The sequence below is a fragment of the Heteronotia binoei genome, chromosome 6, assembly GCF_032191835.1.
Source record: "Heteronotia binoei isolate CCM8104 ecotype False Entrance Well chromosome 6, APGP_CSIRO_Hbin_v1, whole genome shotgun sequence".
NCBI classification, from domain to species: Eukaryota; Metazoa; Chordata; class Lepidosauria; order Squamata; family Gekkonidae; genus Heteronotia; species Heteronotia binoei.
The window spans coordinates 28,500,268-28,524,896 of record NC_083228.1 but is presented as its reverse complement, the minus strand read 5'-3'; the positions used below and the strand labels follow the sequence as shown (position 1 = coordinate 28,524,896).

General features: G+C 43.2%; 1 protein-coding gene across 1 annotated transcript in view; it reads left to right on the top strand.

The window, feature by feature from the left end:
* The window catches only part of CDH23 (cadherin related 23), a 655,943-nt gene that overhangs the window by 107,721 nt on the left and 523,593 nt on the right, over nucleotides 1-24,629 (top strand). Inside the window, exon 5 of the mRNA XM_060241177.1 lies at nucleotides 921-1,013. Within this exon, the coding sequence (XP_060097160.1) occupies nucleotides 921-1,013 (93 nt within the window). The remainder of the gene's footprint in view (nucleotides 1-920; nucleotides 1,014-24,629) is intronic.

Genomic DNA, 24,629 nt, shown 5'->3' with positions numbered 1-24,629 from the left:
TCTGTTGGATTTCCCACCATCTGCGTCGGAGTTACAGGAAGTGCCGCAGCTTTTGTGTAGCAAACGTAAACTGGGTTTTAGCGGTTTATGTTTGCTATGCAAAAGCCGCGGCACTTCCTGTAACTTCGGTGCAGATCGTGGGAGAACCGACGGACGCTGCGGAGAGAACAGGGACGTGACTGCGTGGTAAGTTGTGTGCGAAAACGGTCTCATTTTCTGGCTGCCTACCTGAAGGCATTTTCAGATTGTATCTAAGTAAAAGTATTCTTTCCATTAGAGACAACAATTACTTTTTGTCCATTAAAGCAAGGATTTACAAACTGATCTCCCCCTTGACCCTTGTTAGTGGTTTGGAATTCAGATTGTGCTTATTGATACTGTTTTATTGTATTTGGTGCTTATATTATTTTTCTTTGTTCACTTAAAATATTTGTAGGGGGTAGTCATATTGGCTAGTTAGATTTGAGTCCATTAGCACATCAGAGACCAACGAGAGTTTCCAACCTTTTCTCCTTGGACTCAGGGTGCCGATATAATAAGGAGTTGCAAATGCATTAAAGCAATATAACACAGAACACAATTATACACAGCGCATATGCTATTCAATGCAAAATTTTTCAAAAACAAACAGCATAGCTGGTCTGTCAAAGCAACTTTTCCTCCACCAAATGCCTCCTTTAATGGATGCATTTGCCTTCCACAGACTGAATGCCAGTTCTTTCTGTGGTGTCATCCAATCTTTGTAGTTCCTCTTCCCAGGCAAATTCTCTTGGTGTCATCTTTACTATCTTTTAGGCCAGTGATTCCCAACATGGTGTTTGCCAATGTGTTTCTTGGTGCATGCTTCTTGAGTTTTGAATAAAGTTCATATGTCCTTAATATGGATGACTAAAATCTATTTTTTTTCATTTGGCTCATAGGTGATCAAGGGTTCGGTGAATATCCAAGTTGGGGATGTGAACGACAATGCACCAAGGTTTCACAATCAGCCATATAGTGTCCGTATTCCTGAGGTAGGGATTTTTTTTTTCTTTGAAGAATTCTTTCTTGTTATCTTCTTAAGAAAAAATTACTACAGTTGGCAGAAAAACAATTCTTCCATGGTTGTAAAGAAAAATAGATTTGCTTCACTGAATGTACACTGAGCAAAGTTTCTCTAGTGCAGGGGTGGCCAGACTGTGCCTCAGGAGCCACATGGGTCTCTTTCACAAATATTGTGTGGCTCTTGAAGCCTCCACCACCCCTTCGGCTGGTTTGGAGATGTCTTTTCTCTCTTTAAATCTCTTCGCCAAGCCAGCCAGTGGCTTGGATAATGCATTTAAAGTTGTTTTCTTTCCTCCTCCTGCATTTTCCTTCCTGCCTGCCTGCCTGCCTGCTCTCAAACATCTAACATTTATTCTGTGTGGCTGTTACGTTAAGCAAGTTTGGCCACTCCTGCTCTAGTGACTTACTAATTGGAGGTCTATTCAGTAGAGGCATATCCATGCAAATAAACTTGTATCAGTTTTATTCTAGTATAATTGTAGTAGTTTAACTGTAATGGGAAATGTAGTTAAATGAGGGTGGTGAGGTACCCCTTGCAACACTCTCCTCTAGTTCCCTGGTATCACTGGAAGGAAAGAGTGACTATCAATTCATTTTGCCTGTACTGTAGATAAGTGTATAATGAAGTTTAAGGATCCACTGTGTCACGGGTGGCCAACGGCAGCTCTCCAGATGTTTTTTGCCTACAACTCCCATCAGCCCCAGCCATTGGCCATGCTGGCTGGGGCTGATGGGAGTTGTAGGCAAAAAACATCTGGGGAGCTACCGTTGGCCACTCTTGCACTGTGGCATAACACTTCATGTGTTAAACTAGGACAAGGAAAACCCAAGTTCAAAAATCGACTCAGATGAGAAGTTCATAGGGTGACACTGGTGCATCTTAGCCTAACCCACCTTACAGTCTTGTTGTCAATACAATGAACAAGGAGAGAAGAACCATGTTTCATTGCTTTCAACCCTTTGGAGGAAGTTAAAGTTAAAAATATGATAAATATCTGAGATTAAGAGAAGCTTCTAGCATTTGAAAGTACAGTATTGGTTTTGGAAGTTGGAAGTTTTCACTTTTGGGCACCACAACTTAAGAAGGGTATAGACAAGCTGGAATGTGTCCAGAGGGTAACAAAGATAGTTAGGGGATCTGGAGTAGGGGTGTGCAAAAAAAATAATAATTCGGAATTATTCAGATTCGGAAATATATGGGGCCCAAAATATTTGGAATACCATATATTTCCAAATATTGGTATTCGGAATAACTGTATATACAGGAAATATATGGCTATTTCTGAATATATGACCCCATTATACTCTATGGGCCATTGAAATCAATGGCATATTGGAAGCTGCCTGGAGGGGAGGGGGTTTGAGGGAGAGCCCCCAAAACTGCAGGGAACCTGCAGGGGACTCTCCCCTACAAAACCCCCCAAGTCCCAAAAAGATTTGGCCAGGAGGCCCCTGTCTTTGGGCTCCCCAAAAGGCCCATTGCCACCAATGCTGGGGAAAGCCCAATTAGCCACTTCCTCCACTATAATTGCTGTGGGAAAAGTGGCTCTGACCAGAGGGGGGTTTGAGGGAAAGGCCCCAAAACTGCAGGGCAGCTTCAGGGGACTCCCCCACATGCAGCCCCCCTGGTCCAAAAAGACTGCACCCATCTGTGGGCACCCCAAAAGGAACACTGTTCCCAATGGTGAAAAAAAAAACAATTAGAGCCACTCCCCCCACTGTAATTATCATGCGAAAAGTGGCTCTGGAGAGCAGGGGGTTTTGAGGAGAGCTTCCCAAACTGCTGTGCAGCTTCAGGACACTGTCCAAGACAACACCCACAAGGCCAAAAAAAATTGGACCAGGGGGTCCAATTCCTGGGGCACCCAAAGCCAAACCTAACTTCACATCAGAGAATCTCTATAGGACCCAAATGCACTACGTCCATCTGTCTACTCTATGAACTCTGCTGGCCTGAAACCAATATAAACCCAGTTGCCAAGTTGCCAACTTCACTGCCACACAAAGCATAATCTGCTCAAGGTCTGCTCTGCAGACCAGGCTGCAGCAAACCCAGATGCCAGGTCTCCAACCTTGCCCCAAACAACGCGGGGAGAGCTAGCCAAGCACAACAAGCATGCTGGTTCTGGGTCTGTCACCCAAATGCCACTTCCCTGCCACAGAACGCGCAATCTACAGATGACAGCTCTCCAGCCCTGCCCAAACAACACAACTCTCAAATAAGAGAAGCAGTGGACCACACCTAGCTCCACATCATTCTGTATCTGACACAAATCAAGAAGCATTTAAACTTACCTTGAATGATGGATGGTTGGCTGTTCCAGGCTCTTTGGCGTTACCCAGGGTGCGCCATGAGGAGGCGAGCCAGAGTTGCACCCCAAATGAGGAAGATCACTGGGAGGGCCTCAGATTGTGTGAGAGGAAGGGAACCATTCCTTCTCCCTCAGTTCAGCAGCAACACACCAGCTATCACTGTCCCATTAGAGGGACCTCAGCATTGGTATGGCTGCTGGCTGCCTGTCATCATCACTGGCACCTCCCTCTTCCTTCCTCCTGCCCCTGAAAAAAAACCTGGGTTATCCTGGCTGGGCCTGTGGGTGCTGTCAGTTACAGTGGGGACTGCAATGGCCTTTCAGTATTTTTAGGCGTGTGTGGATGGGGATTGTGGAAATTTGGATCTGGGGAATGGGGAAATTCGAATCACTTTGCAGATTTTAAATCAGCATTCACTTTTGGTTTGGGGATGGATGAGGGGGTGGGTGCACTGTCAATCAATTTGTGAGTGAGTTTTTGGGCTGTCTTTGGACTCTAGTCTATGTTTAGTGGGAGAGCGTTTTATAACCACCTTCCAAGCATGGACCAAGAGAGGATGCAGGCGCAAGTGGGTGCTCACTTCATTCACTCTCAAAGTCTACATTTGGGGAGCCGAACAGAGGCAAGCTGACCTTCAGGAAGACCAACTGCTCAACTGTCCAGGGTTGCAGGTGCTTGTAATGTGGGCCCATATAAGAAAAGACGCACTCGCTCTGCATGCTCATCGGTGGGCTTGAGAGGAACGCCTGGGCCACGACGGAGAGGGCCAGCCAGACCGTCTCCTTCGCGGCCCAGTAGTTGAAAGGAGACATTTCCTGCGACACATTGGGCTCCAAAAGATAGTCCCTCACCATTGCAGCACCCATCCCTGCTCTCAGGGGCCTACCGCTCCCAGAGGGGGCAACGAGCCACCTGATGAGTGTCATCTCGGCACTCTTCTTGGTGTGAGTCTAGTGAGAAACACTGCCTAGCTGGGGAGGTTGGGGATGAACAGCAGTGAAAGTGGCAGATGAGCTGCTTTCACACACACACACCCCCCCTCAGCTACCAGCACTGGGCCTGCCTTGACTCTGCAGCACTCCACCTTCTGGGAGGTCAAGCTCATTGACCCGCTCGGCGATCTTGCCCTTAAGGTGCGGGTCTAACTGGCCGCCATCATGTAGACCTTCTCCTGGGTGAAAGGCTGGAAGCAGGCCTCAAGCCCTTCCTGCAGCCTAACAACCAGGGTGCACACCATTGGAAGAATGTCTGCATGGTCTTGGACTGGCACTAGAAATGAGGCCAGGTCCTCACTGGCCATGTGGACCATGGGGACGACCACTGCGATGCTCCCCATATCAGACGAGAGCATTTCTGTGCAGGTCTTGAAGGGCCCAAGAACCTCCACAGTCTGAGAAATGACCACCCGATCCTCTTGGGTAAGATGGTTATCATCCCAAAATATCCTCATCTCAGAGACAAAGGCATCCAGTACTGCTCTATGCTCCAGCATGCGACCCAGCATGGCACAGGTGGAGTTCCAGCATGTGCTCACATCATTGATCAGGCGGTGCCCTGGCACGGCTGTCAGTGTCTGTTTCTTATGCAGCAGATACGAGTCCGTAATGCTGTGTGAGAAGTGGCCCGTGATGTGCCGACACTTCTGGAGCAGAAGTCGATACTCATGGGTCGCAGCAAGATACCGATGATCCTGGCTTTTTATCTGGCGCAATGCTTCCTTAACCACCAGGTAGTAAAGGCGGGCCACGCAAGGAAGGCGTTTTAGACCCTGATGCTGGACTGCCACCTTGATGTTGGAGCCACCTTCAGTCACCACAAAGCCCATGATGTCCCTGCCTACCTAGCCCTCTAACTGCCATGAGAGGATGGCTCCGAGAGTGTCCACCGTGTGCGGCGAGTCAACTGCTTCAGCATGCAGCAAGGCCCAGCGATAGCCAGCCTGGTGGCCCTAAACCTGCCTGCCACTACTGCCACCCCCACCCTGCAGCTCACTGGGTTGCCACCAATGCACAGTCAGGGAGAGATACCCCTTGAATGCATATTGGGAGCTCCAGATACCTGAGGTGAAATGAACATTCCCTCTGAAAACACGGGACAAATGCTCCTTCACCACAGATCTGGTTGCCCTGAAATCAGATGGCACAATGGTCCTGCTAATGGTGGTTCTAGCAGGAACTTTGTACCAGGGCACCAGGTACTCAAGCAACCCTAGCACCCCAGAATTTTCGACCACTGAAAATGGAAGCCCATGGGCGACCGACCTGGCAAGGTTCCAGGCGATCACCCTCCTGCCGTACCTGATTCCCCCTCTTGGCACATAGGTGCCACCCCCACCAAATCTCAGACAGAGATGCCTGGCATCCCTGCCCTGTCGTGGAACTCTCCTGGAGAGCTCTAGAGGTAGTCTCAGTGGGACAGACCTCCTGGCTGGGTGGTGTTGGCTGCTTGGGCACTCCAGCACCAGCCTGCTTCTCCCACTTAAGAAGCACCACCTGCTGGTGCTTCCACAGGTGATTCTGCATCCCTCCCGGAGTCAGGTGGGCAGGGTCCCACCCACAACTGATCCGGGCCCTGCACAGCTGGCACTGTGTATAGCATGGATCCTCCATAAGTTGGAAATGCTTCCAGACTTCGGAGGTGTATGGATGCCCAAGCTGACCAGCAGCTTGGGTGTACGGGGCCACCTCCTGTGAGGTGCTCAGGGCAGACACATCGTGTCTTGGGGTGGCAGGAGGGACTGGCCACCGGGGGGAAGTGGGTGGAGATGGAGGCACCTTGTGCGTCTCCATCTCTTCCCCCTCCACCCCATGCGGCCTCCCCTCCTGGCCATCCCCTGAAGGACTGCTGGTGCTCAAAGGAACTGAAGAAGGGGGCTGGTCCTTCTCAGCCAGCTTTTCCTCCAGCTCCTTCACAACACACTGCACCCTCCTTGGGGTGATGGTTTGGACAGAAAACTGTCCCCAAAGCTCATATCCAAGGAGGACTGCTCTTGCTGCCCCTCCTCTGGCTGCTGAGCGACATCAGCTGGAGGAGAGACTGCCCGAGCAGCAGACCCCTGCTCAGTGCCAGCACCTAATGGCACCTCTACTGGGGGCACCCCAGCAGCAGCCTTGATGAAAGGCCCAAGGCAGGCCTTCTTCTTCAACGCACTCCGGCCAGAGGTTGGAGTGCTGGAAGGCGGCTGTGAAGTGGCCCTGTGCACAGGTGGGGGAGAGGAAAACTGGGTCCTTCCCCTCCCCTCCACCCCTCTAGCCTTCTCCTTGTCCTTGTCCCCAAGGCCCCTCTTCTACTGACTGTCACTCATGTCACCCTTGGCCAGTCTCACACAACCTGAACTGACAGTGGGGTTTTTCACAAACCTAACTCACTGCACTGTACCCTGAACCAACAGGTGCCCTGACTTCTTTTTTAAAACCCTTCCACCAAAACTTGTTTGTTTTTTTGGTCCCTAACCTGTCCTTCTTTGGGTTGGGGTAGTAGTAGTCTGGTGAAGTTTAGGAGACTAGGTGATTCTGCCTCTACCTGGCTACAGCTTTTAAAAGGCTACCTTGAGATGAAGGCAATCCTTGTTACATCCTCCTAGTTAAACTTCTTCTAATTAGATCCTGGGACAAACCGGATTTCCTTGCAAACTATGAAAAGAGAGAAGCTATGGTTAACCCTATAGAAATCTAAGGATGCACCGGCTTTCAGTGGCTAAAAGCAAGATGCACTGCAATCCTAGTCTCTTTAAAAGGGAGCCTGATGTGGCCTAGTAGTCATGCTGCCTTTTATGAGAAACCTAAAATCTTTTTAAATTGTCCCTATCTAGCCTAGTTGCATTTTGAAGGAATATAAGGCCCTAAACTGGATTAAGTTTTTTTTTAAATTTCAAAAAACACAATCCCTAAAAACACCCTTATTAGTGGAGCAGCCTATTTAGTGGCCCTAGCCAAACCGAAAACACCCTCAGACTCAAAAAATAACTCTAATAGGAAAATTCATTGACCCACTCACAAAGCCCACCCACCGGCCACCAACTCCCTCACACCACCAACCAGAGAGAATTTGGAAAACACAAAACTTAACTCAACCAAACCTTTTGAAAACTTAACTATTACAAAAAAAAAAAAAAACACCACCTCAAGGCAAATCCCAGACCCCCCCCTTCCCAGAAACAGAACAACAGCAGAGAAAATCCAACTAGGAAACCTCTTGAAAACTTAACTTTTTTTCACAGAAAACCACCTCAAGGCAAACCAGACCACCACCACCCCCCAGAAACAGAACAACAGCAGAAAAAATATAGCCAGGAAACCTCTTGAAAACTTAACTTTTACCAAAAAAACAAAACACTTCAAGCCAAATCAGAACTCCCCCCCCCCCCGCCGCCGCCAAAGAAACAGAACAACAGCAGTAAAAATTCAATCAGGAAACACTTGAAAACTTAACTTTTTTTCACAAAAAATCACCTCAAGGCAAACCAGACCACCCTCCTCAAGAAACAGAACAGCAAGGCCAAGGTAAAACAAGAAGCACACAACAACAGAACAAACCCAACCAGGAAATGTATTAAAAGTTTTAAAACCTTAGATGAAGTAGTTAAATCTCAAATGATAAAACGGGCGATAAATATAAATAAGGAAATACAGATGGAGTCATGGGAATACTTATGGAAGAACTCTATGAAACTATTGACATGTTACAATATTAAAGAAAATTGTTTTAAAATGTTATATAGGTGGTATATGACACCTAAGAAACTAGCAAAAATGAACAATCAGGTGTCGAATAGATGCTGGAATTGTAAAAAACAAGAAGGATCTTTCTACCATATGTGCTGGACTTGTGAAAAGGCAAAACAATTTTGGCAAATGATTCAGAAAGAGATTTCAAAAATTTTGGGATATAATATCAAGAAGGCACCAGACATTTTTCTGTTGGGATTACAAATGGAAAAATTTCCAAAACAAGATAGAACGATAGCTTGGTATATGCTTTCAGCTGCTCGGACATTATATGCGCAGATGTGGAAGCAAGACAAAATACCAGAAAAGTGGGAATGGACTCTAAAAGTTATGCATTGGAGTGAAATGGACAAGTTTACAAGAATCTTAAAAGAACATGATTTAGAAAAGTTCAAAAATGAGTGGAGAAAATTTCAAAAATATGTTGAAAAACAATGGAATGTAAAGGGATATTTGGTGATCTTTGACAATGATTAAATTCTAAAGGAACGTTAAATGGATTATAGTAGATAAGCAAGACTATTGGAATATATCTCTTTTCGTTCTTTTGATAATGATTGAAGGATTACTATGAAGATGGATTATAATTATAACATATGGTTTTCTTTTCTTTTGTTTCCTTTTCTCTTTTTGCTTTATGATGCTTTCTTTTTTATGAAAATTCTTAAACAGACTAAATTATTTTTTTTTTTAGCAATTTAATTAAAATACACTGTCGGGGGTCACCAAAAGGGGAGGAGGGTGGAAGAAGTGTGTATATATATGTGTGTGTGTGTGTGTGTGTGTATGTGTGTGTGTGTGTGTATTAATTTTTAATAATAAGTGTTATTACAATATATCACAGTATAATAAATTGTTTTAAACAAAAAAAAGTTTTAAAACCTTAACTTTAACTTAAAAACTGGAATTTAACAAATGCAACTTGACCAACCTTCCCCCAATAACCTTCACCCTAATCTCAAGAAATCCTAGCCACCCACAGAAATCAGGGCAAGTAAAAGGACACAGCACTTTTAAAAGTCCTCTTACTAGGTCAAATGGGGGGGGGAGGGGGCAGAGAGCTTTTGTGATTTGTCCTTCCTGTTTAATGCCTGAAGATATGAGTACCCCTCCTTCAGTCATTAGCAGGAACCTAAGTGTCTTTTGCATCCTCTTCTCTTTCGTTATCTCCACTTCCATGTGATGTCTGAAGCCTTTCTGTAGAACAAGCAAATTTATTTTCCAGGGACCATGGAGTAAAAGCTGTTGAAGCAGAATTCTTCAATTCAGGCATAAGGAACGATATTAGAAATAAAAACAAATGAACAGATACAATGCAAAACTAATGCTTGCCACTCTGAATTTATCCAAATAGTTCAAAAATATCACTAATCATGCAGATACTCCATTTAAGAGAGATTGTCCATGGTTTTCTTGTATCTCGTGTGACAGTCCAGTTTGGAAGAATCTGAAAAGGCCATGTGATAATATACTGATAAAGGAAATCTGAAGTTAAATCTAAATGAGTTTATATACCAATGCTGCTATATAGCCAAAGTGCAAAAAAGAAAAAAACCCAAACCCTGAGATAAATCATCATGTTGTTTTTCTTTATTCCAGTTCCTTTTATCTAAAATAGAAATGCATCCCAGCCTCTGTGCTTCTGAGAATTCAGAGTCCCAAATCTGTAGTTTTCCAGAGTTGTCCACTATCCTCTCGTCTAGTATACACAATTTTCTGTTGGCAAAGGGCTGTGTTAGGGTGTGTGCTTGTGTATGTACAGCAGAAACAGCCAGCTTTAGTAACGTGGAAGTGCAAATTATTACATTATGAATGGCTCATTACTTAGCTGACTGGGCTTGGCATCCTGGTGTGACTGGGCTTTGATCCTTTGCTCTACCTTTCACAGGCTGGTAAGGATCCCTCATTAGACGGCTTGTGGTGAAATTGGCCAAGAAGTTGAGTTTCCTCTATATTCCATTTGTTTTAATGTGACATGAATTACCTGAAATGTTCTTTTGAGACTGACTTTGGATTAGAAACAGCACATTTCATCTTCTGATTGCTGGAACAGCTTTGCTTTTAAATTCTGATTTGGACCCAGCTATAGGCTTGTAACCAGCATGCACTGATAGTATATGTACATTCTTTTTGATAAACATAAGTGAATTCTTGCGGTGCTTATGAGCTCAAAATCTGAAGGGGTTTTGAAGGTGATCAAACAGTTTCTGATGTCTTGTATCCTGCTGGAGAAATGGATCATAGTCCAAAGCTGCTTATTATCAAGTGTTTTCTCTTGGTCTGATTGTAGATCATATTATTTGCTTGGTAAATTTGCAATGTAGACACAATTTAAATTATGATACTGGAAGTAATAGTTTAAGAAGTAAGGCCAATTCAAACACTGAGGGAGAACAAGTGACAGCGGTTTCTAAAAGATTGTCTCCTCTGATATGAGCCCATGCCCTTCCTCCCTCCCTAGTTCACACAGAAGGTTTTGAACAGATGAGTGAAGCTGTTGGTGGTGGAACACAGGGGGACAGGTGGACCTGTAAATATGAGGGTCCAAGGGCATACAGGGCTTTACACCTGATAGGACCTTGACTGAACCCAGTAACTGATAGGCAGTCAATGGAGTAACTGCAGCTTGTGTCTATCTCCTGATATTAACCTAGCTGTGGCATTTTGTACCAGCTGGAGCCTCTGAACTGACTTTAGGGGCAGCAGACCCATGCAGAGTGCATTATAGTAGTCTCAGTTTTGGATCCAGTTGACTAGATCAGCTAAGTCATGGTAAGGAGCCATCTTCCTGGTTTGGAAAAGTTGGAAGCATTTTTTTTTTTTTTTTGCAGCTGCTTTAACTTGCTCCTGCAGCAGTAATGCTAGGTCTAGTATAACCTCTAGGCTTTTAGTTAAGTCAGCAAGAGTCAGCTGAATTGAGGTTAGCATCCATATATACAACCGCCGTTTAGTTGTAGTTCTGTTTCTGTGGAACAACCTTCTAGAAGAGCTGAGGTGCGGGAGCTTTCCCTGTGGATTTTTAGATGGTGCTTAAGGCACAGGGCCTTTGCTGATTAAGATGCTGGGCTTGGGTTTGAGGGACTAATGACATGGTTTTATTCACAAGCCTTTGTGGTTCAATTTGAAATGTGTTGATGGTTTTATTACTAGTTAATTTTAGAACATGTTTGTTATATGCCAGGCATATATTTTTAGAAGCTGCCTTGTGCTGTGTTTGTGTGTGTTTAAAATGTGTTTCCCCTCCTTATTCTTCATATGATGTAATACAAACAGTGATGATGTGAATAAGCATGTTCCGTGTCTCTTCTGTGGCCGAAGACTCATTTAGTATGATGGTGTTTATGCTTAAGGGATATAGCATTTGTTGTTTATGCTTAAGGGATATAGCATAAGGGAGGGATGGAGCTGCAATAGCTATGTGTCTAGTTCTGGTAGGTATGCCACACACACACACACCACCAGGGGGGGCAAGGGTCTCCTGCTTTCAGGCCCCACCTTTCTACCGCCATCCAGCTGGCCAGTGGGGGAATAAACCCCCACCAAAAAAAACCAGGGAAGAATGCAGACATGAAACACAACATGCCTATATGACCCAGAAGAGATGTAGTTACAAAGGATATTGTGGGTGATCCTCCAGTTTTGGGGCAAAACTATCGAAGAAGTGAATTCTACCATAGAGTTTTGCCAAAAAACCGAAGGGTTCCACCATCATGTCTGGGTCACATAGGCATGTCATGTTTATTTTTGGCATTCCTCCCCACTACCAGTAAGTTCACCCCTCCCCCATTACCTGCTAGTAGTTCCAAGGGAGACACTGCCTAAACTCTCCCCCTTCTGCTGCACATTGATGAGAGATCAGCTCTACCTGCTGCATACTATATTCAGTTACACTTCAATGGCCTTTTGACAGAGGTGCACTATCGATGTTTTTGGGGCTATGTCTTGGTTAAAGAGATTCTAGCAAAATATAATTGGCCTGCAATGTATTCAAAATACACTTTGGCAACTGCTGTGTGCAAAATGCACGGCATGTTGGTGTTCATACACAGGCACTTATGTGCAGATGTGCATTTGAGACAACAGAGTGGTGAGTTCAGTCACAAAATGACTGCAGTGAAATAACCATACAATGGCTACCTCAGCTTACCTTCAGTCATGCTGTGGAGACCCTTGTGTTATGGTGGCAGCTGCTGCCAATATGACATTTTAATAAAATCTGCTTGGCCAAACTAATTTCCAGTGGCCAGTCAGAAGCCTTGCTGTGCAAAAGCACATCTGGGCTGTGCCCACTTTCTAAAACCACTTGATTTATACCAAGAAAGGTGTTGGGCACCTCTGTTATAGTTTATCCTTAGTTTATAATTCATTCTGAAGAACAGAATTTGCTTTCAAGCACAGCCTTTTCAGAATATTGAAAATTCCTGACTGTTCTTGTATGTTTTAAGAATTTGGTTCGTAACCTGCACAGTCACACTTGTACAAAAGATCAGACAAACCTGAAGCTGTACTTTTACATAGTGCTTTCCGTGATTATGGCAACTTCAGGAAGCAAAGAATTACCCATCCATCCTATTTAAGTATGAATGAGACATATGTGCTGCTAGTGGACTTTGTGGTTTGGGATTGGGTGATCTGGAATATAAAAACTGGCCCAAAATTACATGTAGGGTGGGGTTTCCCAACCTGACTTTGGTGCTAATGGCCAGACAGCGGGAGCAGGAACTCTTGTTTTCAAGTCCCCGAGGTCCCTATTCAGATCAGAAGTGTGTGTAAAGGGGGAGAAAGGAATTCAGTCTTCAGCCATGTGCCACTTTCTCAATTTGAAATGGTGTGGGAGGGCATTGCTTCTCCCATTAGGGGCTGTGTATGCAGCCTGTCAGTACACATGCAGTCCTCCAACAGGGCAAGCTGTGCACCATGTTGCTGCTTTGAGTTGGGAAAATGGCATGGGAGCGAAGGATGGAGCTCCTTCTTTTCTTGCGCCATGGTCCCATTTCAAATCAGGTTTGCAATATAAAGTTTCCCCTAGTCCTGATATCTAACAGAGGGCATCCAAAGTCAGGTCAGGGAAACCTCGACTCTTTACAAGTTACAAATCAAAATGTGTAGTTGCACTTTGCTGGGAGAAAACACTGGGCAACAAGAGTGGGATTGTCACTCTGCTTCTGTACCGCCTCGTGTATGGTATGTTTTTCTCATAAAGGTGCCCCTTCTCCTGGATATTACTCTCAGATCTTAAAATATGCAGAGGCTTTTAGCCGACCTCATAATAGATGTCTTGGCAACACATTGTTGGAAAGAGAACTCCTGGAGAGGCTTTCATAGGGTTTCTTTTTCCTGCTGAGTGGAAACAAAAAAGAATAACTCCCTTGTACCACTTTATAGGAAAGCTGATCAAACCCTCAATGAAAAATTTGAGAAGTCGTTAATGACATAATAGCAAGATTCAGATTTTTAAGAGCTAGTGACTAAAACCGAAGCATTCCTGATAAGCGACCAATTTGCAGCCATTGTTTGATATTTATACAAACCCACTAGATATCAAACTATAACAGACAAGTCTCAATTTTATTCATCCCTTTTGGTCAGATATATCAGTCTACACTCTGTAAGCAAAAAAAAAAAAGTGTGATGTTTCTTTCCTTGTGCTAAGTGTGACTGAGTCAGTCTGGATTTTCCCATGGCTTCTGGCTAGGCCAACTTCAATTTCTGTTAAAGCTTTTCCTAACTGTGGTACCATCATGAGAGAGGAACACCAAATCACTGTTACCTGAGCCTCACTGCACATGTGCAGAGGTCTCTGGCTGGTTAGATAACATCAACCACCATGAATGTTTGGGGTTTTCTTTTGTGGATGGTTAAGTGCAAATGGACATTGTGGGCACCAAAGCAAAGACAGGGATAGCTTGAAACTTTTGTTGCCTCTGGATATGGACATTTCAAGTTCACTGACACTTTTCAAACCGCTTACTAGCATCTGAATGAATGTTCACTAAAACTATACTTTCAGAAGAGGGGGAAATCAACTATATGAATCCCTACTGAGCTAGTGTTTGTGTGGGCTGGTATGTGCTGAGGACAGTGCAGCCCCAGATGTCCTAGAAGTGAATTAATCAGAGATGATTCCTCAACATTATTACCTCCATACTGGAGATGGGCATAAGCAGGGCTTTTTTTGTAGAAAAAGCCCAGCAGGAACTCATTTGTGTATTAGGCCACACCCTTTGACACCAAGCCAGCCAGAACTGTGTTCCTGTTTGTCCGGCTCAAAAAAAGCCCTGGGCATAAGTAGAGGGAGATGACTGAGGCTGAAAGGAGAGTGGCTTATTTAATGTTCTAGTGAGAAAAAGGCTCATGACCAAGGAGAGATTTTTCTACTAGAGACTTTTCTCATTGTAGCTCTCAATAGTGATGGCAGTTAGTAAGAAGAGGATTCCAGTTCATCCACATTCTATGCACATTTCAACACTATGCTTGGGATAGGGGCAGAACATTACAGGACATTCCAGTAAAGAAACACAATGACATCGATTTGAGTTTTAACAATACTGCTAACAAGGCCTCATTTTGGGCAAGAGCTCACAGGAGCGGAGCTCTGGAACCTCTAAATTTTATTGTGCTCTTTCTTTCTTAACCCCCACCCACCCACCCAATACTTGCTTCTGGGCTCCATTGTTAAAACCCCTGTGAGAATTTTGCTGAAAGAGTTCAGCAAACTTTCTGATATTTTCCCTTACAAAAAATGGGAAAATAACTCAGATACATAAAGCAGATAGATGGAAATCTTCATCATGCCACTGTGGCCACATAGGAAAAAGTAATTTAAAAAGTATTATGGAGTAAGGTTTTATTATGACAATTATAATTCAAGAAGCATTTTAAGGTAGATGCTGAGCTGATATAATTTAGTACACCTTCTGGTGATGTCGGGTGTGTGGCATATGCTAATGAGTTATGGAAATGAGTTGTGCTAATGAGCTTTGGCACCTCTTTTTTTATTTGAAATGACCCCTGCTGCTAACAGCCAGTTCAGATGTGGCAGGGCCATCATTTGTGTGCCTGTTCTGTTCATACCACAAATGGGATCTTACTGTATGCATATGGAAAGAAATGCATCTTGCTGTTGCTGCATTTAATTTGATCTTAAAAGATTGTGCCTTTCAAAATAAATCCTCCCCCTTTATCTGCTGAAATAGCCTTGGGTCAGCCATAGCTCTGGCAGAGGTTGTCCTTGAAAGGGCAGCTGCTGTAAGAACCCTCTCAGCCCCACCCACCTCACAGACTGTCTGTTGTGAGAGGAGAAGATATAGGAGATTGTAAGCCACTCTGCGTCTCTGATTCAGAGAGAAGGGCGGGCTATAAATCTGCAGTCGTCTTCTTCTTTCTCACACTTATTTATCACTGCTTCCCTCCTTATAAAATAAACCTCTCAACCACAGCTCATGTGTGAAGTGATTTCTCACCCAGCCCTTAATTTTGATTCCCTGACATTCAACTTAAGTAATACTGTGATTTTCAAAAGTATCAAGATGAGTTTCTGCTTTGTGCAAACCCACCCTGTGAGGTAGAGCTATCCCTCGAATATTACTAATGCTGAAAAACAGCCACTGGCCCAATATTGCTGAGCTTTTTCACCCCTTTGTTTTTAAATACCAGACAACATGGAAATGCAGAAGATAGACTGAGGTGGAAAGTGTATGAGAGAACAGACAGCTGTATTGCAAACACGCCTTTGCACAGACTACTAATTAGCAATATTTGTAGGCGCTGAAAGCAGTTTTTTCTTTGTCTTGCTTTGACATGAATAATCCTCTCGGTTGCAGCAGTTCCAGCAAAAGGGTACAGCAGTAGGGGAAGGCTATTCAAATTTATGGTTGTTGTTTGGCAGCTGGAACATCAGAAAAAGATCAGTGTGAATAAACAGAATGTGAAATAAACTTGCCTCCTAAAATACTGATTTAAAATATGCATAACACTGCCTTTATCAAGTAGGTCTGATTGGGGAATGTAAATTGTTCAGGAGTGGGAGAAGCTCTGCACTTTTTGGGTGAGTGGAGGAAAATGTTGTGACCAGAACATGAAGAAGAACATGCTGGAAGAACTGGAAGCATGATCTGTGTTGGTAGATTCAGAGGAAGAGAGTTTGATAGTGCCAAACTTATATCCTGAAGAAGCAATCACGTGAACAGAAATTAAACCTAGAGGTGAAACTTTCAAAGCTGGAATGGATGGCCAAAGCAGGTAACATAGGTATGCAAGGTGAATTAACCATGTTAGAATTGCACTCAGAAACTGTATGCAAGTGATGACTGACAGGCAAAGTGTCTACGCAGGATGGGTTCTGAATCTGGATCTAAGAGATGGATGCCAGACAGTAATTCAGCTTCTCTACTCTCCACCACTAGCCAAAGACTAGCTATATTGCCTGTTAGCAGTAATGATAAAACTCAGCAATGGCTGGATCCAAACCAGCAGCTTGGAGTGCATGGGAGGCATCCCAAATTGGGCCAGCTCAAAATGGAGTGGCGGAAGCCCGTCCACATGCTCCCCTGCAAAGTGATGTATCCCACGTGGGGAGCGCTTTGGTGTGGTCAGATGGCTGTAGCACATCATCCCCTCAGTTCGGTTTGAATTTCTCCCCCCCCCCCCATTCATTTCAGTGGTCATGCACATATGTGTCCATGCACTTATGCGTTTGGAAGCAATGTATTTTTTTTTTTAAAGCTGGAAGTGGCTTTGAGTGTCCTGCCAATCCACTTAATTTGTGCTCTCTGGCATTCAGATGCCGGAAAGGTGGATGGTGTGCAGTGCAAAACTTTACTACCATGTCGGAAGTAGTAGCTTTTTGAACCATCGCAGAGATGCCTAAGGATGGAGTGAGTATGGGAGTGGGATGGGAGACAGATGTGCTTGTTTGGACTTGATTTTTGATCCATCTGGGAGCAGTCCCTGTCTCAGCTTAAAGTGCCAGTCTGGACCCCACCTATATGTTGTTGGGTAAGAAATCTTTGTTCGATTTCACTTAAAGTACCTATCTTCCTAGCTTCTCCAAAACCAATACATTAAGACTGCCCACTTAATGTATCCCAAATGAAATTGAACTAATCTATTTTAGAAATAGAAGTCCTTGGTCAGTCTCAACTTCAGTCCACCAGAAGACCACTCTTTGAGCCATACTATACCATACTTTCTAAAATAAGTAGGTTCTGAAAACTCACTGTCCCCACAACTGAGCAGCAACTGTGAGGAACACCAATTTAAAAGTCTTTAGGAACCTGATTATGCTTGGGACCATGGCATGGGAGGAGGGAAGGAGCCGTTCCTCTCCTCATAGGGTTGCCAGCTCCAGGTTGGGAAATTCCTGGAGATTTGGGGGTTGAGCTTTGGGGAGGGGAGGGACCTCAGCAGGATATAACATGATATCCACCTTTCAAAGCTGCCATTTTCTCCAAGGGGATTTGTCACTTTTTCCTGGCGATCACTTGCAATTCCAGGAAATCTCCAGTCCCACCTGGAGGTTGGCAACCCTCATGCTGTGGTTCCAAATTGAATCAGGTCTGTGCCGATTTTTAAAATGATGCTCTCAGCAGCTGGTGTAGCCAGTCACAGCTTAGTTTAATGATTTTAACAGATTGGGGAAAAGTTGGACTGTGATGTTTAAGTGATATGTCAGTCAACTAAATACTTTTTCTGTCAAGTGGTATGCACACAAGATGGTGCTATATAAATAATAAAAACCATTGTCCTTTTACTTTGGAGTAAATTCCATTGATGCTAGTATGATTTAAAAAAAATAAGTATGGAACTTAGATTGATCGGTCAGTGAGGGAAAAATTAAATCAGTGGGCCTTTAATTTAAGGGCTCATCTGTTGTTGTTTTTTAAGGTATTTTGATTTTGGTATGTTACTATAAAAAGAAAGGGGAATATAAACATAGCCTTTGCTTCTAACAGTGAGAGGTAATTGTATTTATCAAATTCAAAATGATATTACATGCCCTTTACTATCCCCAAAAGGCATTGAGATTTTGGTAGAATACAAATGTATTTACATTTAATCAATCAGTATTTAATTGGCTGAATTTTTTGTTCATTGGCATTTCTGAAATGGATTATTGGCAGCTGCAGAAAGAGCAAATAGGAGTTCAGTGGTGCTTAGGTGCATAAAGTGACTTTAGGCCATGTTATGTGCTGAAACTGTGCCTGGAAATCAGTTGGCTTGCCTCTGTGCTCCAATATGAGGATGATGGCAGACTGGTCTTTAGTATTTGCCATGTCTTAATTGTATCCTGGACATTTGCTTGGACTAGGAGAACAGAGAGAAGTGTGTGTGTGTGCTTGCAGGAATAGGATCTCTCTCCTTCATTTAATCCTGTTCTACAAGCAATTATCCATTTTACCTGTGCAACTGACTTGTCCAGCTCTAACGAGGCAGTGCTGATGCTTTCAAGTCTGTAAAGAAAGGGGGGAATCCTTCTAGAATTGGCAACTTAATTCACCAAGCTGGCCTCGACAGACCTCATTAAGTTCCCATGTATTCATTTCAAGCTAATGGCTGTCATGCTGGCTGCTGTTTGATTTTCTGTAATAGACTTTTATGGCTTTCCAATTTGCTACCGCGTGTTTGCCTGTGTCTGTGCCCCAGAGGGCTGCACCAGTGTGTTAGTCAGGCACCTGTGCATTTGCCATCTTGACCTTCAGGGTTTATCCTCCTCCATGTGCTTTTTCTCCCTAGCCCTTTCTTCTTTGTATAATTCTTTCTCCCAGCAGTTTTTCATCCAGTGGATTTCAAATTGCAAGGAACATAATCCAGTGATCTTTCTGTATCTTCACCATGTCTTTTGAACTAAATACATTATTTAAAAAATAAAACAAAAAACCTTGTGTATGTATGTGTATGTGCATGCACAAAAGAGACTTAATTTTCTGGCACTTGATTATCTAGAATGCCCAATTAACTGGCATAAATAAATAAAAACAACCCTGCTGGATCAAAATAGTGGTCTATCTAGTCCAACATCCTGTCTCACATAATTGCCGACCAGTTCCTCTGGAGGTCCAACAATAGGACATTGTTGCACTTTCCCTGATCTTGCCTCCTGGCTCTGGTATTCAGAGGTTTACTGCCTCTGAATGTGGAAGCTCCCTTTAGAAGAAGAAGACGACGATGACTGCAGATTTATACCCTGCCCTTCTCTCTGAATCAGAGACTCAGAGTGGCTTACAATCTCCTATATCTTCTCCCCCCCGTAACAGACACTTTGTGAGGTGGGTGGGGCTGAGAGGGGTCTCACAGCAGCTGCCCTTTCAAGGACAATTCCCGCGAGAGCTACGGCTAACCCAAGGCCATTCCAGCAGGTGCAAGTGAAGGAGTGGGGAATTAAACCCGGTTCTCCCAGATAAGAGTCCACACGCTTAACCACCACACCAAACTGGTGTTAGTCACCAGGACTAGTAGCCTTTGATAGGCCGTTCCTCCATGAATTTGTCTAATCATCTTTTAAAGCTGTCTGTGCTTGTGGCCATCACTGCATCCTCTGCCTCCCAAGTCTGCATTATAAGAATTCCCTGTGTAAAGAAGTATTTTTCCTTGTCATGAATTTACTGCCAATCAGTTTCTTTGGTTGCCCCCGAGTTCTAATATTATGGGAGAGGGAGAAAAATTCTCTTTGTCAACTCTCTCCTCCCTATGAATAATTTTACAAACCTTTATCTTGTTTCCCCTTAGTCATCTTTTTTCTCAACTGAAATTCCTAGACTCTTCAGTCTTTCCTCATAAGGAAGGTGCTCCAACCCTCTAATAATCTTGATTGCCCTTTTTGGTACTTTCCCCAGCATTGTGAGGTCATTTTTGAGAGACAGAGACTGGAACTGCACACAGTATTCCAAATGAGGCTGCACCATAGATCTATAATATTGGCTATTTTATTTTTAGGCTGTTTCCCTCTAATCCCGAACATAGTTTGCCTTTTTCACCGCTGAGGCACACTTCTATTGAACGATCTACTACTACCCCAAGATCTTTTTCTCTTTAGTTGGCATCACCCAGAAGGCATGGTCTTCTCCAACAGGGACCCTATTTCTATAGTTCCCTGCCTCTTGAGCTGCCAGCTTCATGCCTTCAGCCACAGTGGATTCTTCATACACAGCACTGTTAGCTGACATTATCCTTGAGTGACTCCTTTCCTTCAGCCTGCTTCAAATTGTCAGGAAATGGCAGAAAAGATACTCTCCGTGTTACAAAACAATATCAAAATATAATTACAATACTTTCCATTCACAACATAGTATTACAATGTAAATTTCAGTAACAAATTCAGTGACAAATACCATCCAAAGCACACAACTTCACTACTGTCCATAAGATGATATCAGGTTCTTTCCAAACAATACAGTCTGATGATGCAAAACCGGTCCGTTCTCGTTTCAGATCCTTATGATCCTTCCTCTGGGATCGTCTTATTAATTTTGATTGCAGGGGTCTGATGGTGCCTTATTTCTTTACTATACACTGTTTTCCAGGCTTTCTCTAATTTATTTCATTACTAGAATGCTACTGTTCTTTCTCCATCTTTCAGCATTTCCACATGTTAACTGAAGTATTTAAGTCCACTCTAAAATGGATGACTCCAAGCAACCAAACACTATTTTTGCAATGAAAGCTCAGAGAAGCTGGAAGATTTATGATTAGATTTACTCAGCACTGGTTAAAAGTTCATTTCAACTGCACGGGAAGGTAAAAGGAGCTTTATCCTTTATATCCTCAGATGGTTATGTCAATGCAAACCTACACTTCTTCCTTGTACTGTTATAGCCCTTTTAAAAAATGCCCTCCATTTCTCCTTTAGTGGACAAATGAGAAAGGGTCCTGTTAGCAAAACTGGGGGGATGTGTGGAAGGGTTAAATCAACTCTCCAGCATGGCCCCAGTCCAAGTCTGGGTTGTACATCGCTTTAATTTCACTTTAAAAGACTGTTGGAAATTATGATCTGCGTCACATCTAGTTTGACCCTATTCAAGGGCAGGTATGACAACCTAGTTAGTTTGTTCTGTGAATTCAAGATGGATGTCCCTGCTTGAATGAGAGGTCTGTGTGGATTGAAAGCTCTACATGAATTAAAAGCTTTATGCAGAGCATCTCAGGTGAGAAACTTCCCTGATTTTTGAACATTTTCTTTGGCACCAACAGCATTAACACTTCATATACTAGGATAAGCAACTTTTTAAGCCATTAGGGACAAGTTGAAAAATGAGACTGTTATATTTTATGTATAGTTGAATAGGTTACTTAATCTGTCATGTATATAATTTTCATAAATGTGGCAGTCACCTAGTTATGTTTATTGTACAGCATTTTGAGTCATAAATACTAGCTCTCAAATATGGGAAACCTGATATGGCCCTTGAAAGTTGTCCCCCTATGTTTTCTACGCCCATACAGTTTATGGAACATGCTAACCATGTTTACTGAAAGGTAATACTGAATTCTATGGAATTTGCTTCCTAACAAGGGTGCAAAGGATTGCAGCCAAAATGCATTAAACCTTATTTTTTTTCCCTCTGTAACTATGCTAAATGATTGAATGGTATTATCAAACTGTAACAAAGATTTGATCTAACCACAGTCAAATTGCCACAGTATCAGTACAGGAAAACAATTGATTCTACTCTGATGTATATGTTCAGGAATATTTCCTTTGAAGGAAGCTGCTTTTATGTTTTATTAAAAATATCTATTGTGCCTTTCCATCAGACAGGTCTCAAACTTTTCAATAACTTAGGTGCCAAAAGATCTGTCCAGTCCTGAAATGTTTTTTCTTTTCCACAAATAATTATATATATTGTCTGAAAAATACATATAAACAGTGAAAACCAGACACTAATGTTTGTTATATTATCAATGATACACTTGTGTTTTGTGAACATATATCTCAGTACTAAAATAGTTTTAAACATTTCCCTTCCATGTGTAAATCATGAATACAATTAGATCACCATTCACAAGGATTCTAATTTTTTTTTCATTTGCCTCTTTGTTTCTAGTGCTTAATAAATTTATTATCACACTTTGAAACACGTTCTGTAGAAGTATGAGTTCTAAAAACTTTCATTTTTAAGTTAAAATAGAATTCTAAAAGAAAGCATAAGCCATTACAGAGGGATTTGGAAGATCTGGTAAACCATGGTTGTCATGTAACCACTTTGGAATATAAATTTAACATTGTATATTCTAGACAGTAGAGATCTGAAAAGTCTGTTTGACTGCTCACTTCCTAATTGAAAGTGGACATAGATAATTTGTTTCAAGATTTTTTCCCACCTTTTTTTGCTTAGCAGATGGTTCTCCACCCCTTGCCCTTTTTATAGCTACCTTACTTATCATTCATTATACTAATAGGCATTATGTGTGGTGACATCTTCTGCCATTATTAGTGTCCTTTTGATCATGCTTTTGATGCGAGAATAGTATAGTGTACCTTAGCCATTCTTGATTCTAAAACGGCTGCCATGCCAAGGAAATATCTGTGACTTGACAGCATATATTAATTTGTACCAGGACTCTGTTTTCAACAGGCTTCCATGCATCTATAACCATCCACCTATTGATCTCTTGAGTACAAGCTAATAAATCATCACTGAGCTCTCTTGGCTTGTGGTTTAGTAGAAGAGCTGCAAGGGCCATGCATTTTCTCACTGGCCTCATTAATACTCTTGGAAGCTAAAATCCTTGACCTCATCATCTCTTTAAAAAGTGCATTCATGATGAAGGAGCTTCCTTCATCATTCCTTCATTGCTATATAGTCTGAGTGATAATGTTTAAAAAACTGTACTAAAATTGTTAGATTTAACTGTATTGGATCATACTAGTGGTCGATCTTTGTCAGGAGACTCAGTAGTTCTTCTATTTTCTCTTATACACAACATACTGGCTGTGACTCTTTTTTAGCAACTTCAAACAGGCCTTGACAAATTTTCTTTGGTTCTAGGAGCCAGCCCAAAAAAATTAGGAGCCAAACTAATTTTGCATCCATAAGGGTTTTGTGTTTTAATGTCCAAACTTTGTCCAAAACCCACTACAGAACTCTTCACAGTTTCTAATAATTTTATGAAAGCTGTGACAAAAATAAATATAGGGGTAACCCTGGTTATCATCACTTCAGCAAAAAGTTAACCTCTAACCCTAGCTTAACTTCTCCCTAGTTTAATTCCACTATTGATTTAGAAGCTTCATTTAACTCAGTATTGGAACAAGGATTGAAAAAATGGTTAACAAATAAATTCATCCGCAACCACTGAATAGTGTAAAGTTAAATTTACATATAACAAGCAATGACAAAAAAAAATTCATGCCCATTTATTTTATGTCATGCAGCAAACTATTCTGATATGAAATGATAAAGAAAACTTTGTGTTGAAAATTTTTGCTCAATTTTGACCAGTTCTTCTCCTTATTACAGCCCCTTCCAGATGACTTCTGTCTATGTGTGTCCCGTGATGTCAAATTTAAACTTTTTGATTATCAAAGGTTCTTCCTCTCCTTTTCACCACTGGAAAACTGTTTAAATCCAACACTTTGCATTTCCACTGAGAGTTACTGAGAGATGCACCTACAAATGGGTGAAATCAACAACTGCTTGTACACATGCCTTCTCCATTACAGCCTCCACCTTGCGGAATGGCCTCTCTGATGAGGTCAGGAGGGCTCCTACTTTCCTGGCTTTCTGCAAACTATGCAAAACTGAATTATTCAAGAGATCTTTTCTACACGGGCAATAGAGCTGCACTGTACAAAATAACTCACAATGTTACTTGGGGAAATTATTAGGCACTGTGGTCTATACCATTGTGTTTAGCTTGGTGAAACTAGGATTCTGCTGTATAATTTTTGCATCAGTTAATGTGTCATGTTAACAGGGCCGGTGTGTGGGAGTAGGCCAAGTAGGCGACTGCTTAGGTTGCCACTTGGCCTAGGGGTGCTATGAGGCACCCCATCTCCCCGCACCCGCTGCCGTCCACTTCCCCCACATCTACCCTCCCACGCCTGCTGCTATCCTCCTCCCCCGCATCCACCTCCCCACGCCTGCTGGTGTCTGCTGCCTGCCTCCTGCGCCTTTAGTGTTCCTCCCCTCGTGCTGCCTGGGAGCCGACTGGAAGTCCCACTAGTGGCCACACAGGGGAAGAACCCAGCTGGAGGGCTGCACCAAGCACCGACTGCATGGAGGGGAGAGGGGAGTTCGGTGTGCCATGGACCCACCCAGGTGCCCTCAGGAGGAACCTCCCACAGCCACCCGGCCCTGGCCAGCCTGCTCAGCCCTGCGCAGCTGTCTCTGGGGGCGGTAGGACCCACGTTGGACTCAGCAGCGGTGAAAATGGCCCACTTGCCTTTCTCTGCCCCCCCCCCCCTTCACAATGCCGTGCTGACATCCTGACTGCTGAGGCTTCCGGAGAATCAGGCGGTCTCAGCAAAGTCGAGAAGGCATGGTGGCAGCAAATGCCCTCTGAATGCGCCCACTGCCTTTGGGACTCTTTGGGACTTTATGGAGG